Source organism: Prionailurus viverrinus, chromosome D1 (genome assembly GCF_022837055.1).
Source record: "Prionailurus viverrinus isolate Anna chromosome D1, UM_Priviv_1.0, whole genome shotgun sequence".
NCBI lineage: Eukaryota > Metazoa > Chordata > Mammalia > Carnivora > Felidae > Prionailurus > Prionailurus viverrinus.
This window is the reverse complement of record NC_062570.1, coordinates 61,461,782-61,479,138: the sequence shown is the minus strand read 5'-3', so window position 1 is coordinate 61,479,138 and position 17,357 is coordinate 61,461,782. Positions and strand designations below refer to the sequence as shown.

Sequence of the window (17,357 nt, the reverse complement as noted above, 5' to 3'; positions counted from 1 at the left end):
AGGAATCTTCTTTTGTTTGTACGTAGGTGAAGCTGGAGTAGTTGTTTGAGACCTAAGCTTTTTTCTACGACTGTCTCCTTGTTTTATCAAACACAAGGATGAAGTCATCATGGTACACTGTTAATTGATAAAAGAAATGTTCTATGTATTCTGCATAATGTGGTTGCCTAAAACATATCCTTTGTATACCATCTCCACATAGTGAAAAGTCTGAAACATTACAAACCAGTCTGTTATCAGAAATTGGGAGTTATACATCCAGGAAGATACAAACAAAATATCACTTCTTTAGAACAACCCTTGTTTTGAAAGAAGTTGTATAACAAACAAGATTATTTTCCTTTTTGAAAAAAAAAATGTAATGCATCAGTGGTTTCTCACTAATTCTAAGATGTTTTATTTTCATTTTATTTCACTTCAAACTACTTCCTAAGTTTTTTTTTAATTCCTTGAGTCACAGGGTACTTAGAAGTATATTATTATTTTTCAAATATGGGAAGGTGGCTTCAAAGGTAATTGCTATTACTTTGGAATTATCACTGCAGAACACTAATTTTAATAGTTTCATCCCAATGTGGCATTCACTTGTCCAGAAATGTTTCTAAAATTTATTTAAATGGCAATTAAACTATAGAATAAAAAGGACAGGAGATTGTTTCTTAACTTTCACTTGATTGTCCACTATGCTACATATAATTAGCATATATTAATAAATAATATTAATTTTATGTATTCTAGATTCCTTTTCCAAGGAATGAGAGCTAGAAGAGTGACATTAAAACTTTCTATGCCAGGTCTAATATGACCAAAAGGGTGATCAAGCAAAAAAGTCCATCTTTGATAAGAAATACATAGAAATTTCATGGCTTCTCAGAGCTCTGTTCCTCAACACTTGCTTTGAGTGTAGCTCAGAGAATTAATAGAATTAATACTCCTGAAGCCTGGAGGATGGCAGAGAGAGAGGGGTGGGGAGACAATAAATATATCACTCAATTTTGGAGTTAGCAACTACTGAGAATAGGCTGATCTTTCTGACAATGAATAAGACAACAGACAAAAAAGGAAATCTCAAATTACTTGGTAATGAAATTGGAAATTGGCTGAATATATACAGTTCAATATGTATTTTGAATATTAGTTTTACTTCAGCAAATACAATAGTTTAGAAAGGAGACAGAAGTATGTAAAGGGTAAGTAAAGCACACCCATCATTGTGCAATTAAATTTGCTTTTCAGAGCGGTTCTTCAATGAAAGAGTAAATCAAGTTCAAAATACAGTCCTATGAAATTGTAAAATATGAGAACATTGTCATCTGGATGGCCAATTCCGATTTTTAGTTTGTAGTAAAATCATAGACTTCTTTAGTTTTATTATATAAATGATAAAAAAGAGAAATAAATAAAGAAGTATTAAATTGTGAATTTCAAAATAACACCAAAAATAATCTCTAGAAAAATAGGAATAAGAAAATAATGAAAGTTTTTAAAAAGTGGAATCTGGCAGGACAGTTAAAAAAAATAAGAGCATACTATTTTAAACAGGGCAAAATCTGATAAGATTCTATCAAAGTTAAGAAAAACTAAATGGAGGGGCGCCTGGGTGGCGCAGTTGGTTAGGCGTCCAACTTCAGCCGGGTCACGATCTCGCGGTCCGTGGGTTCGAGCCCCGCGTCGGGCTCTGGGCTGATGGCTCAGAGCCTGGAGCCTGTTTCCGATTCTGTGTCTCCCTCTCTCTCTGCCCCTCCCCCGTTCATGCTCTGTCTCTCTCTGTCCCAGAAATAAATAAACGTTGAAAAAAAAAATTAAAAAAAAAAAAAGAAAAACTAAATGGATAATTAAGCAAATTTACAAATGCAAAGTAGCAATTAAAATATTTACCATGAAATTACACATAACATTTCACGTTAGAGAATTACTTGGCCCATTAGCTCTGCTGCCAAGAGGTTATTCTTTTGTGTAGATTATCTTTCCATACTCATCAACCCTTGGTCTCACCATTCTTTGGTGTTCTTTTGCTTCTGGAGACTTAGTGATGAGGGTCTGAATGAGCAATTCAGATGCCCTTGGAGTAGTAAGGTGTAAGAACATGAAGGAGGCAGGCAGCCTGGATTCTATTTGGGACATTGTCATCTAGTCCATTTCCCCAGAAGCCACATGGTACAATACTTGCTTGGAATAGTTTTCTCTGTGTCACTGTGGCACTATAGGAACTGACTTTTTTTCAATAGATCACAAACTCCTGCTTCTCACTTCAACAATAATTATGTACTGCAGATATGACATATGCAGGTAGCCTTCCTGAGGATACAGAATTGGATAAAGAGAGTAAACTGATACAACCCCTCTCTTTCCAGGTGTTTCTGTATCACAGCCTAGAATTCTTCACTATCAGATCTTTGATTAAAAAAAATTTAAATAACTTGGGTTATCCTTGATTCTGTTGTACATAACAATGTTGACGTCTATGCTTTGCCCTAGGATTTGACTAAATAGGAGGTCAAGGGGCTGCTACTTTTATGTCTTTTGTTTTCACTGCCATTATTTATCCTCAGAAAACCTCAGCTGGGTTGCCTGCCTTTCCTAGAGACAAGATCAGATGGGAATAGTGTAAAGCTGCTGGAGAAAAGGAGAATTCTAAAGAGAGGTAAGGTGTTGTGGCACTCGGGACCTGCATTGATAGAATTGAGAAATATACAAAACAAACAAACAAACAAACAAAACAAACAAAACAAAAAACCCCACAATTTTATGGCATCTTGTCAATTTTATGAGGAATTTCCTTCATAGAAGATACTAATCAGCATCCCATTATTTCCTCCCTCCTATTGCCTTAGAGAACATTTGAATCTTCAATGCTATTTTGTTCTCTGACCCTGCTGACATTGATGAATGTTCGGTGTCTCATGTTCCATACTTTTAGTGATGAAGTGAGACACTGAAGTGGTTGTGTTATCCTTGATCTTACTTGTCCTGTATCATCAGAAGCTGCTGACCTGACTTTATTATAATCTACCGTCTTTTCAGCTAACCACAACTATATTAATAGTTCTGGAACTGCCTCAGGGAAGCCAAGAAAGTGGCCCAGCTGTGCATGCATTCCCTGTGGAACCCAACTATGCTGGAGCACAGACTCTTGAACAGAATATAGCACCAAATCCTCACAGTTATTCTCCCACTATTTTTATTAATGGCCCATGAAAAGGGAAAGAAAACAGCTGATTTCTTTAGTAGAATTTGTCTCACGATAAAACTATTTTCAGTGGGGGTGTATTTGTTGGTCAAAAATACTTTACAGATCCTTTTCTCACACTAAATTCTTTCAAATTTGTAATCACATTGGCTTTACGTAATAATTTTTTACATGGTTGCACATACATAATTCCTGATTTCCAATGAGAAAATATTATGCAGTAAAGACTGCTTTTAATGCTACAGTTTTTGGAATTACAATATTAAGGGTCGCAAAACAGTTCATTAATTTCATGTTTTATACTTCATTTAGCCATTTTCCAGTTCTTAGATATATGTCTTATTTTTATTGTTATACTGATTAGGAAAAGATATGAAGAAGATCAATTCTTTATGAAAATATGATAGGAATATATCAGAAATATAGAAAAAAGAAAGACAAAACTACACATCTATTGCTCTGAACACTACCCTGCAAAGAAGTTTTAAGATCTCTTATTCCACCACCATGCACATGGAATTTTTTCACATTCCTGCATTTACTCATTAAATCAGCTCTTTGATTCATTAAATCAACTATTTTTTAGCACTAGGTAATAGGGGAATATTCTAACAAACGGCAGTGTAATAAACAAAGCAGACAAAGCCCTTGATGTGAGAAACATCTGTTGAAGGAGAAGAAATCAACAATAAAAAAATTCAAAATAATATTTCAGGGGGTGCCTGTGTGGCTTAATCACTTATCTGCCAACTCTGGATTTCAACTCAGGTCATGATCTTACAGTTGTGAGATCCAGACCTGCATCCAGCTCTGCACTGACAGGGGGGGTAGTCTGCTTGGCATTTTCTCTCTCCCTTTCTCTCTGCCCCTCCCCAGCTTATGTATACACACACACACACACACAAACACACACACACACACACACACACACACACACATATGCACACTCTTTCACTCTCTCTCAAAATAAACTTAAAAATGAAATTTGAGATCAATTAAAGGTAGAATCAATAAAGCTGTCTGTTGAAATGAATGTAGAAGGTAGGAAAAAGGGAATCAGTGGAGATACTTCATATTATCTACCTCCTTACATATCTTCCCATTTTCTCCTGATCTGTAGGGCCCCTATTTCTTGTTCTGCCTTTACCTTCTACATATTCATAGTCTTTCCTTCTATGACCACATTTATTCCTATGACCACAAATAATATGTGCTGATAATTTCCAAGTGCATATCACCATCCCTGCCCTATATTTCCTTACTCATACAACTTGACATCTCCATATAGTATATAATATGAATTTCAACTTAATACTTCTAAATCAGAATTCTTGAACTCCAATCTCCACAATCTTGTTCTTCCTCTAGTCTTCCCTTTCTCAGGAAGCTGCATAAAGATATGCCTAAATGCACAAGACAAGAATGTAGGATTCAGGCATGTTTGTAAATAATCTAGGGGAGGTTTTTTTGATGGATAAACCACACATAATATTTATTGAAACATAATGAAATGATATAGAAAAATTCTGGAAGATGTAGTTCAAGGAAGATGAAACACATAGTTGTTTTATTATCAATGTTGTGTTCATATTTTTGAAGGAGGTCATCAAGAGAACTTGAGGGCTGGTTAACCCACAAGCTAGACCCAGGCAATTGCTGGCTTCTCACCCACTCCACTGTCTTTGGAATATACATTCTGCCCACCATTTCTGACTAGGATCTGTTCCAAGGACACAGCCTTGAGAGAGTAATGTTGCTGAGACCGCCTGGAGGCTATACATGACCAAATTCCATGAGGGCCTCTATATGAACTTTTAAGATTCTGGTGGACTGGTGTAGGGAGTTACTCATCTTGTGGCCACCCAAGATAAGCCTCATAAGCAAGTCCCCTTGCTTATTAAACCTGCCACTTATCTGTCTAGAGTGGTCTGCCTCTTTCTTTTTTTCCTGCCCTCAATGTATGGGGCCAGTTTGTGACACACAAGTTGATGGCCAGCCAGAAGATGGAGAAAATGGGTCCCAGATCATGTATCCTTGGGAACAAATAAACTATGGTAATATTGATCCCAAAAGCCTCTTATTTCTGATATATTGTGGATTTCACTTGAGTATTTTCCTGTCAGACTGCCCTCCATCCTTTAAAATGCAGGTGGAGGAATATCTGTTTTGACAGTTACTATATCACTAAAATCGCTTTGGAAGGCAATTTGGCTGCTCTTACAAAAGTAAATATAATCTTACCATACGCGCCAGTGATGACACTCCTTTGTATTGGCCTAGATGAGGTGAAAACTTATTTTACACACAAAAACTGGTACCAACATATTTATAGAAGCTTTACTTATAATGATCAAAACTTGAAGGCAACCAAGATGTCCTTCAATAGGTTAATGCATTAACCGTAGCACTTCCATACAATGGAATATTATTCACCAGTAAAAATAAATGAGTTATTAAGCCACGAAAAGGCACAGAGGAAATTAAATGCTTTATTGCTAAGGGAAAGAACCCAATCTGAAAGGGCACCAATACTGCATGTTTCCAACTATATGACAGTGTGAAAAAAATAAAACTATAGAGACCGATCAGTGGTTGTCAAAGGGCTTGGAAGGAAGGATGGGTAAACATGTAGAATACAAGGGATTTGTAGAGCAGTGAAACTGTGGTGTACGATGCCGTAACAGGGGATACATGTGATCATTTGACAAATGGTCAAAACCATAAAATGTACACCTTAAGGAGTGAGGTCTCATGTAACTATTGTTTTTAACTAACAAAAATGTGGCAATATTGGCTTATAAGTTTTAACTGTTGGATCACACCTATGTGATGTGTTAATAGCAGGAGAAACCGGGTGGGTTGTAGTGAAAGGATTATGTGTGGACTCTGTACTTTCTGATTAATTTTTCTATAAACTTAAAACTGCTTTATAAGTAATATATATATATATGTAATTGTATATATTTAAATCTTCAATGTTTAAAATATTTCAATTATTTTGAATATTTCAAAACTTCAAATATTCTGCCGTGCTTTTCCTTTGGAATAACCTCAAAATATGTCACTAAAGGAGACCGGGCCATGTAGGGACATGTATTAAAATAGCCTCAATAGTTGGTCTTTATCATAAAAGATATCCTTGTTCCAGAACAGTCAGGCAATAGTATCCCTCAAGGACTGCATACTGAACTAGCAAAGAAGTGCAGAGATGTTGCTCAGGTACTTGGTTTGAGATGGAAAATTACACAATGCATTTCAAAATTGGGAAATATAACTTCACAAGTGTGAAAGGATGGTTTAATCAGCTAATCCATATACAAACTATGGGTCTCAGGTGCAAAAACAATCACGCATCAGGTAAAATACCCAAAAGACTTCTTGGCCCCGAGGTGATTTCAATTGTTGTTATAGATATCTATGTAAAATGCAGGTGGTATATATATGTATACACATGTTCTCTGAATCTCTATAAGCTAGACATGACGTTTTTACTTAAGACCTAAGAATACCACTGTGGACAGTGCTAAGAGGAAATTCAAGATCTCCATTTTTATGTTCCCAATGATTTAGAAAACTCATGCATCTAAAAGGTAAGTTAGCATAGTTTAGTGGTTAATACTGTGGGTGCTGCAATTAGATCCCTGATTTTGAAACAGGATTTACATACTCCTTAGTGATGTGACCTTGGGAAAGTCCTTGAGTACCTGAGTTCCCTTCTGTGTAAAATTAGGTACTAACAATAGTTATTCATATAGTAGTTGTTACCATTAAAATGGATAATCTATGTAAAGTGATTAGAATGAGTTTTAAGAAAATGCTTAGCACATGGTAAGCATTAATACATCTATATAATTATTATTTTTACCATTACTGCCATATTGCCCATCCCTGTGCTGAAATGTGATATGTCTTCTATTTAAATATGCTGACATTTTCTGTGTGACTGCTACATGGCAAAGCCAGGCACTGCTGGGAAACAACCAGATAAAAGAAGCAAAGCCTCAATCTTACCAGGCTAATTAAAGTTGTGTTTATACCTCCAAAACAACCATTCAAAAATTCTCTCCTGGACTTGCATTAAAAACCATTTCATCTCTTCTATGTGTTTGCCTTTTGATGAAAAATTTTGTCTTTTCTTCATCATCTCAATAGAGAAAGAGAGAGAGAGGAAGAGAGAGAGAGAAAGAGTGAAGACAGTGTGAAGGACAATAGAATAAATATGTATTAATTCATGTGATAATGTGTCCTACTTCTTTGTTAAGGGTTGGGATAATCTGAAAAGGGTTTCAATTAACAAAGGGATGACAGACATCTTGCACTACAGTGTAGTTTTCCATTCTCGTGGCGGTGTAACATGAAAAGTGGATCCTTTGCAGATTCTAGATTTTGGTGGTTCTTTTTAGTGAAAACAGCATTTATTATCCATCTTTTTGAAACCTCTTATGATTTGCAGTTAAAAAGTGTTTATAAACATACTTGGTGCCTTTACCAAAAGTATTGCATTTGATTACAAACTTGACTAATTGAATATGTGTTTTATAAGCCCTGGGAAAAGATATTTGAGGTTTTTTTTTTTTTACAAAAGCTATTTTTATTCAAAAATTTTTTGATATGTGAAAAGTAAGAACTGCTGCTACTTTAAAAAGTTGCTAAAATGTGGGGGCGCCTGAGTGGCTCAGTCAGTTGAACATCCGACTTCGGCTCAGGTCATGATCTCCTGGTTTGTGGATTCAACCCCTGCGTCAGGCTCTCTGCTGACAGCTCAGAGCCTGGAGCTTGCCTCGGATTCTGTGTTTCCCTCTCTCTCTCTCTGCCCCTCCCCCATTCTCGCTTGCTCTCTCTCTCTCTCTCAAAAACAAGTAAACATTAAATTTTTTTTAAAGTTGCTAAAATGTGATCTTATTCTTTTGTTTGTGAATGTGAACATTTTAGTCACTCTACTCTGCGGTTGGGTCTTTCAATAATAGGAATTGAATAATCATGGGCCTTGACATCTTCAGTGACTGTCTTGTTCTGAATGAGAACATTCTGTACTCTGGAGTTTCATTTGTCTTCGTCTTCCTTGACTCCATTTCATGATCCTTGAATGTGCTTGTTAGGGTCTGAATAACACTACAACTTTAGCAAAGCAGTTTAAATTTCATGGTAATTAAACTATTGTCTTCAAGAGTTGAAATGAGAGGCAGAATAAAACATTTTCTTTACTGTAGAAAAAGTAAGCCAAGGAAAATCACTCACACCATCTGGATGGAAAATAAGAATTGGAATCTTCATGCTGACTCATTATGTATTAGTTGACCATCCAACCCACGTCCTCCCGTTAACTTTGTCAAACAATGGAATATTAACTCTCTCCAGTCTTCTATTCAGTGTTACATAGAAAAAATAAATACAAATTACTTTTTTGTATTTAATAAATTATTATCAAGTTAGAAAGGCAAAAACTATATACACGGCACAGTTGAAAGTTCAAAAGACATATACCTAAATCATGTGTTTGTAACAATTAAGTTTACAAAAATAAAGGTTTACCACTTATTGTTCTGATTCATATTTTTTTTTCAGAGAGAACAAGATGCCCCATAAAAGGGAAGTGATTTGCCCGTAATCATTCAGGTTTGGGGGGGGTGTTTTTTTTGTTTGTTGTGTTTGTGTGTGTTTAGTAAGATGTAAGCCCAAAGTGGGACTTGAACTCAGGCTCAAGACCTCAAGATCAAAAGTCACATGCTCTATTGCCTGAGCCAGCCAGGCACCCTCATTCAGATTTTTAATAATTTTTTTCAGATGATTTTATTCTGTTTCTACTTCCTTATCCCAGAATTAATGGTTAGATCTTAACTAGGATGAAGGAATGTGTTTTCTATTAATATTTACTGCAGCTATTTTCTCTCTAATTTTCATGAAACAGACTTGGGCCACCTGTCTACAAGAATATCCAATTCTACATCCACTCACCTCACTGCCTTTCTGCTGACTGGAGTCCCAGGATTAGAAGACTTCCAAATCTGGATCTCCATCCCCTTCAGCTTCATGTACCTTTTGGCTGTGATAGGCAATGGCCTGGTTATGGCAGTGGTGGTTGGGGACAGGAACCTCCATGAACCCATGTATCTCTTCCTGGCCATGCTGGCACTCAATGATGTTCTCCTTTGTACTGTGACAGTGCCCCAAATGCTTCTTATCTTCTGGCAGGGTCCTTCCCCATTAACATTCCCTGCATGTCTCACACAGATGTTTTTTGTTCATGCTCTGTTCCTCTCTGAATCTGCTGTTCTCTTGGCCATGGCTTTTGATCGTTACGTGGCTATCTGTACACCACTCCATTATGCAACCTTTCTTACAGGTTCTCTCATTAGCAAGGTGGGTCTGGCTCTGGTGACTCGGAGTGTGGCTGTGGTCACTCCTGGTGTCCTCCTCATTCTCCGGCTACGCTTTTGCCGGGAAAACATCATCCACCATACCTACTGTGAGAACATGGGCATTGCCAAGTTGGCCTGTAATAGCATTGCCCTCAATAGCATTTATGGGCTCACTGCTGCTCTCCTCACCACAGGGCTAGACTTTGTCCTCATCTCCCTGTCCTACTGGCTAATCCTGAGAACAGTCTTCCAACTACCTTCTAGGGAAGCCCGGACAAAAGCCTTTGCAACATGTGGAGCTCATATATGTGTCATCTTGATATTTTATACTCTGGCCTTCTTTTCCTTCTTTACCCATCGCTTTGGAGATCATGTACCCAAGCATGTCCTTATCCTCCTGGCAAACCTCTACTTACTGGTGCCACCCACTATGAACCCCATTGTTTATGGAGTAAAGACAAAGGAGATAAGGATGCATGTACTAGGGCTCTGTAACAAACCAAAATGACTCAAAGGTTATGAAGCAACAAGGAACAGGTAAGTCCAGGATGGGGATCAGGTTTAAATGTCAAGTCTGAATCAACCTGGGCAGATCCATTCCCAAAACACTTAACCTCTGAATAGAGCTTAAAATAGTCACATTTCTAAATGCTGTCTTCCCGACATAGGGTAAACAGGAAGCTAATAAGGAACTGCTTCAGTACCATCAAGGAATATCTCAACATAATGAGGTAAAAATCAGTGGAATGTCACTGTAAGCACAGGGGACTTAAATATCCTTTTTAAATACACAATTCCTCCTTTATGTCAATTTGCTATGGACAGGACAAAATGTAAACTCTGTAAGTCATGGCTTAGTTCAGATTCCAGCTTCATCATTACATCCACCGAACCTAGAATATAAAAAAATTTAATAAACATTGTTAAATAGGTAAATGCATTACCTAGTCAAAAGCCAAATGCTAATAATTTTATGTAACAAACTCCCTACTATGTCCTTATGTATTAAATAAGACCTATACTTTAAATACTTCTTTCCTTTCCTCTTAAAAAACTTTCCCTTATCTTTCAGAAAATGTTGCTATCTCCTTTAATACCTTGGTGTAATAAAGATTATTTTGGCTACACACAAATGAAAGTTACTTTGGTTAGATTAAGTAGACAGAAAAACAGTATGAGGCATGGCATACATTCAAGCAATTTAAATATCTGTGACTCAGGAAGGACACAGCCAGGCTAATTGCCCCATATTGGGTCATATTGTTAAAACTGCATCAATCTGTTACAGCACTTAATATTCTGATTAACAGGGTTGAAATTGTGCCAGGGAAATTCTCAAAAAAGATAAATCATGGAAAATGGTCAAGATTATGTTCACTGGATTCATTTGGCTCTTTTATATAAGCACCTGCAATTTTTCTAGTTTATTGGTTTTTACACACCAAACATTCCTACTAATTTCATTCTATAGTAGCTGGGACAAACTATCATCTATAAATCCATCTGTCATAATTCCTGCATGTAATCCCTTTTCTCCTCTAGAGAATATTCACCTGTCAATTAATAAAAGACCTAAAATCTACCCCTGGCATAAGAGAATAAAAAATTGCATCATGAGCATAATAAATGCTCTAGTGGTTGAATTAATTGAATGGAGTGTCTTGAAAATATTCATATTGTTATCATTCTCTTTACAAATGCATATGGCTGTTTCTAGATTCTATGTGTAACCAGGTAATTATGATAATACACGTTTTCTAAGGAAATCATGCTTTTATTATTTAAGATATCAGATTGAATAACTGAATGGCTAAGTGGGATAATGAAGTATTTTGCAGTGCAATGCTTTGTATAGAAGAAAATGCCAGATACTTAGATGACAAAAGGGATAGTGATCTTCTCTATCATTTTTTTCTTGCCATTGTGTTTTGCCACCAAGAGCCTTCTGCAGCATCAAGATGATTAATGTATAACTTATAAGATAACATTTGACATTACAAAAATAATTGCATTGCACATTTGCCTGATGATAGGGGATTCAAATACACAAATGAATTTTTATTTTGGCTTCTGGTTATCTTACAGATTCTGCAAGAAGGCAGAGAATGCTTTCAAAAGGCAAATAACCACTCAAGACTTTGTCAAACAAGGTAATATGAGTAATAGTGTACCCTAATTTATAAATCCATGTACAAGTGAGAAAGATGCTTTAGTCGTATTGTTGCAATTCTAGGCAGGAACAAGAGACCTTCTTGTTTTTGGAGCACCAGATGCTTGCCAGAAGACTAAACTCCTGCCTTCATTAAGGTTCCAAAATAGGATAATGCTTCTGTTCTCAACTCCTAATACAACCTTGTTCACTCATTCATTCATTGTTATATTCACTTATCTCCCTACCAACTGTATTTTACTGAGAAGAAATATTTTAATTTTGAATATATCTGGTTTCTAAATGTTTTGAGTAAAATACATTTTATGAATATAATGTAATACTAATAATAAATTTAAGAAGTGAGTATAGTAAATAATAATTTGTAAACTCAAAATTTAGATTATCTATGTAGGTGTTCATTTAAAGTAGTTTTATTGGCATGTAAAATGCAAAATATAGTATGCAATAGTTTAAACATATTTCCGTTAGCAAATAAAAACTAGTAAGACTTCGTTTTTTAGAGCACAAAGACTAGGAAAGGTCAAAATATATTTTGAATTTGAAGTTCTAATTTTATTTATTTATTTATTTATTTATTTATTTATTCATTCATGTATGGGTTTCTTTTTTTTTTAATACTTCTAATTTTTATTTATTTTTTTCAATATATGAAATTTATTGCCAAATTGGTTTCCATACAACACCAAGTGCTCACCCCAAAAGGTACCCTCCTCAATACCCATCCCCCACCCTCCCCTCCCTCCCACCCCCCATCAACCCTCAGTTTGTTCGTTCTCAGTTTTTAAGAGTCTCTTATGCTTTGGCTCTCTCCCACTCTAACCTCTTTTTTTTTTTTCCTTCCCCTCCTCCATGGGTTTCTGTTAAGTTTCTCAGGATCCACATAAGAGTGAAACCATATTGTATCTGTCTTTCTCTGTATGGCTTATTTTAAAGATGATTAGCAATAGTTAAATGTTATATATACAATGTGTGGCTGATGGTAATGCTCATTCTCAAAATTTTAATTTTTCCTATCAATTTGATTTAATTATTTATTACAACAAATATTACCTAATTTTGATTTTTACATAGCTTTATTTTTAGTTGACATTTTTTATTCAAGGTGAATATGCTAAAAGGACAGGGGCAGTTGGCAATTAGAATCAAGAAATAGGATAAAAGGGCAAACAGACATAGTTGAGTGAAAACTAAGGAGCAGAAATAAATTGTAGATGTGCTCCATATGACTGAAATTTGAAACACTAATTTTAAGTTAGTAAGATCTCTTTTATTAGATGACATGGGGGTTCGTGACATGTCAAATCTTTTCCTCGATTTTCTTTAATATCCAAAGTATCCTTTATTCAGTGATTGATTCATTTATTTAATCATTTACATTCAATAAAGACTTGGTGTCACTTTTATACCAAGCATATATTCATCTTTACAAGTAGCAAACTCTTCAAAGCACAGTTGCTATACTAGGTAGAACCAGATAGGTAAAAATAGATTATTATTAAGACTTCCACAAATACACGAATACTGGGAACTATAACACATTTTTTAATATCTTATTTGTACCCTTCGCTTACTTTTTGCCTTTGCACAAGTATAGCCAGACAAACTAGAAAATTCAATTACATTTGCAAGTTTTCTATACAACCCTATGCACAGCCATTTGTTAGCTAATTTCAGAATTATAAGGAAAGATAGTTTTGTATATTGAAAGGAGTTCGAGATAAAATTAAGAGACCCGAATCTGTAGCTGTTTCCTGCTACCACAAATTTATAGGTAGCTACACCTAGTGAGTTATATTGTTACATAAGTGAAATACCTCATAGCCAGGAATACCAAGGATAGTACTTTTTTACATTTATTTAAAAAAAAATTTTAATGTTAATTCATTATTTTTGAGAGATAAAGAGAGAGAGAAAGAGAGAGAGAGTGAGCAGGGGAGCGGCAGAGAGAAAGACACAAAATTTGAAGCAGGCTCTGTCAGCACAGAGCTGGATGTGGGGCTCGAACCCACAGACCTTGAGGTCATGACCTGAGCTGAAGTCAGACACTCAACCGACTGAGCCACCCAGGCACCCCAGTACTTTTTTACACTTAAAGAAATAGTATGTCCTAAATTATTATTAAGATACATTTTACTCAATGGATTATAATCATTGACATCATATCACGGTGTCTGGGGTATTTCCAAAATTACTGAGTCTCAAATTTTTATAAAATTAAAATTATTTCTAAAAATTAAGAGAATAAAAAATATGCAGTTGGCCTTTTCTATTCCTTAGCAAACTAAATTTCTTAGTAGGGCAGACATGTGTATAAACTTTAAAATATGATGCTGATTCACAATAAGGATTGATAAATTCTGCTTTGAACCCTAATATGCTCTTATATCAAGATAAAATGTTTTCCATCTTTAAGAAGGAAAGAATAGCAGATATACAAACACATTGTTATAACAAGAAGGGCAATATAAGATTTCCAAACAACTACAGAGTATCAAGAAGCAAAGAAACATGAGTTTTATTTATTTATTTATTTATTTATTTATTTTCTGTGAGAGAAAGGGAGAGAGAGCAGAGGAGGAGCAGAGATAGAGGGCGAGAGAGAGAAAACATAGAAGGCTCCATGCTGCCAGCACAGAGCGCAACATGGGGCTCAATCTCACAAACTGAAGATCATGACCTGAGCCTAAAACAACAGTCAGAAGCTTAACCGACTGAGCCACACAGGCACCCCTGGTTTTAATATATTTAATGAAAACTTAATGGGTAAGTGCTCATGGAGGGTTGGGATTAGAAATGGAAGGGAATAGATGGAAATGATTTCTAAAACACTCAACACCTACATGTACTGATATTTAAAGGTAATTTATGAAGCACATGTTAAGTTGTATAGTCCCAAGGACCCCAGCTCTCTCCTTTAAGCACTTCTCCTGATACTCTGTGGATTCTATATCTCCTCTTTCTCTTTTGTTCACAACTGTGATGCCAGCATACCTAGTGTGGACAAACAAGTATATGTTTACATCATTTAGATTGATGCCATCAATGTCTAAGATCATGCCTTAAGACATAGTAGAACCGGTTTTTGTGCGAAGTAGGTAGAGGACTCCTTGGCGAATCTGTTTGGTCTTCACACTATAGATGATGGGATTGAGCACAGGTGGAACCAATAAGTAGATATGAGCCATGAAGATATGGATCAGTGGGGAGGAGTGTTTGGCAAAACGGTGGACAATAGATAGCCCCATCATAGGCACATATAAAATGAGTACAACACAGATGTGGGACGCACACGTGTTGAGAGCCTTAAGCCGCCCTTCACGTGATGCAATTTTTAATATAGAGTGAAGAATGTACACATAAGACACAAAAATACCCAGAGAGTCCATTCCCCACAGCACAACGACAAGAAGCAACCCATATATAACATTAAACTTGGTGTCAGCACAGGCAAGGCGGATCATGTCCTGGTGCAGACAATATGAATGAGAAAGGATGTGAGAGTGGCAGAAAGGAAAGAAGGCCAGCCGAGCCAGAAGTGGAATCATGGCACAGGCACTCCTAAGCAGGGCTGCAATTCCAATTTTCATGATAAGTCTTGGGGTGAGAATGGTAGCATATCGTAGAGGGTGGCAGATAGCCACGTAGCGGTCAAAGGCCATGGCCAAGAGCACAGATGATTCCGTGAAGGAGAAAGTGTGAATGAAAAACATTTGGACCACACAGGTACTGAACTGGATTTCCCTGGAAATGGACCACAACACCCTGAACAGTGATATCATGGTGGGCATGGACATGCCCATGTCGGTGAGGGAAAGCATGGCCAGAAAGTAGTACATGGGCTGATGGAGCCTGGGGTCTGTCCGAACAACATGCAGGATGGTGCAGTTACCCATGATTCCAACAAGGTACAGGAGACAGAATGGAATGGATATCCAGTGGTGAAATTCCTCATAGCCAGGGATACCTGAGAGATAGAATGTGGAGGACAGGGTATTACTGGAGTTTAAGGTTGCCATAGAGCTCACTTTTAACCACAATCCACTTTCAGGATCACACTCCAGTGGGGAGGGCAATGATAAGATCAGCATCTGAGTCAGGAAAACAAAACAAAACAAATAAAACTGCAGCGCTTTCCTGTAAGCACTCTTAAATTCATCCCTACATTTTGCTTTCTTCATTTCATTGCTGAGTAATGTTGGTTAAGTAAAATATATACTGTATAACAACTCTTTCCCTCCTGCCTCTCAGATGCAGACTCGTTGACATTCTCTTAAAATACAGACAATCTTCTAAAGACTACCTACAGCAGCACGCACACAACCTGTTCAGGATGACATCTTTCATTCTATATTTTTCTTCCAGAATTTTCTTGGCAAGAGCTATTGATGTTAATATTAATCTTTTTTTAATGACTCCTGCTATGATTTACACACAATGCCTTTTCCTGCCTAAGCTTCAGAGCTTTTTCAATAATAGTAGAACATCATGCGAGATGTCTTTACAGAATTCAGGCAAGTATGGGTCACCAGTACTTATTACCATAAGCAGGTCTTACTAACATAACTGCAGTTATATAATTGAGGCCACAGGCCTTGTCTCAGACTAGATTCCCAAGAACTAAACATGGGTTAAACTGACTTAATAAAATAATTTTTAATTTTAAAAGTTGTAATAATGAACTATGTAATTTTACATACAATGTTCTCATTGTAATAAAATATATTATTTAAGCAAAGTATAACTTCTTCTGACTCTGATTTTTAATTTTTTTAAAAAAATTTTTAACGTTTATTTATTATTGAGAGACAGAGGACCAGCAGGGAAGGGCAGAGGAAGAGGGAGACAGAATCTGAAGCAGGCTCCAGGGTCTGAGCTGTCAGCACAGAGCCCAATGCAGGGCTCGAACTCACGAACCGCGAGATCATGACCTGAGTCAAAGTCGGATGCTCAACCAACTGAGCCACCCAGGTGCCTCAACCTTTGACTCTGATTTTAAAGATGCACAACCTTCTTTCTATTATGATTCAGATCTGATCAGTCATTTAGAGAGTGGTACCTTGTACAAGAAAGAAAGAAAGAAAGAAAGAAAGAAAGAAAGAAAGAAGAAAGAAAAAAAGAAAATAGAAAATAGATAGGATTTGTGGAAAGATAAAGTGGAAACTCATGCTTCAAGGCAAAAACAACACAAATAACCAAAAAACTATAGTGCTCAGAAAAAGCTTCTGACCTTGATCCTAAATCTTTCCTACTAAGAACAAATGAGAAAATATATTTCCCCCAGCAGATTCCAGTATTTATGTGCTCAAGAAAAACATCTCTGAAGTAAGAAAGAGGAGCCACCTCTCAAAATCCCCATCAAGTGCCCATCAAGTGCCAAGAATCCCTGCTCACCAAAATGCTGTTTTGAGAATTTACAATCCATGAGACAGATTGCTTCCCCTTGTCAATGAATAAACTGGTATCTTCCTGTCTTGTAAAGTCTACTGTGGCCCTTTGGGAACTTCAAATCCCCTTCAATCTTCTCTAGTTCTATGCAGATAAACCCTGATTGTAGCAGATATTTGGCTGGAGGGATAAATAATGATAATTTTCTAGGAAACAGAAGACCCATAATGTAGAAATCAAACAAGCAAGT

The 17,357-nt window shown here is 36.4% G+C and overlaps 2 protein-coding genes across 2 annotated transcripts; one reads left to right on the top strand and one right to left on the bottom strand.

The window, feature by feature from the left end:
* Positions 1-9,115: 9,115 nt before the first annotated feature.
* LOC125176610 (olfactory receptor 52B2-like) lies at positions 9,116-10,057 on the top strand. Its single transcript, XM_047878333.1, has one exon. It carries the CDS (start codon positions 9,221-9,223, stop codon positions 10,055-10,057), a length of 837 nt encoding a protein of 278 aa, XP_047734289.1. The 5' UTR covers positions 9,116-9,220.
* A 4,724-nt stretch (positions 10,058-14,781) lies between these two features.
* Positions 14,782-15,738, bottom strand: LOC125146477 (olfactory receptor 51L1-like). Its single transcript, XM_047823212.1, has one exon. It carries the CDS (start codon positions 15,736-15,738, stop codon positions 14,782-14,784), a length of 957 nt encoding a protein of 318 aa, XP_047679168.1.
* Positions 15,739-17,357: the final 1,619 nt, after the last annotated feature.

What these genes read in the sequence shown, in the direction of transcription:
- LOC125176610 (XM_047878333.1), top strand. Translation starts at nt 9,221, where the DNA reads ATGTACCTTTTGGCTGTGATAGGCAATGGCCTGGTTATGGCAGTGGTG.
- LOC125146477 (XM_047823212.1), bottom strand. Translation starts at nt 15,738, where the DNA reads ATGGCAACCTTAAACTCCAGTAATACCCTGTCCTCCACATTCTATCTC.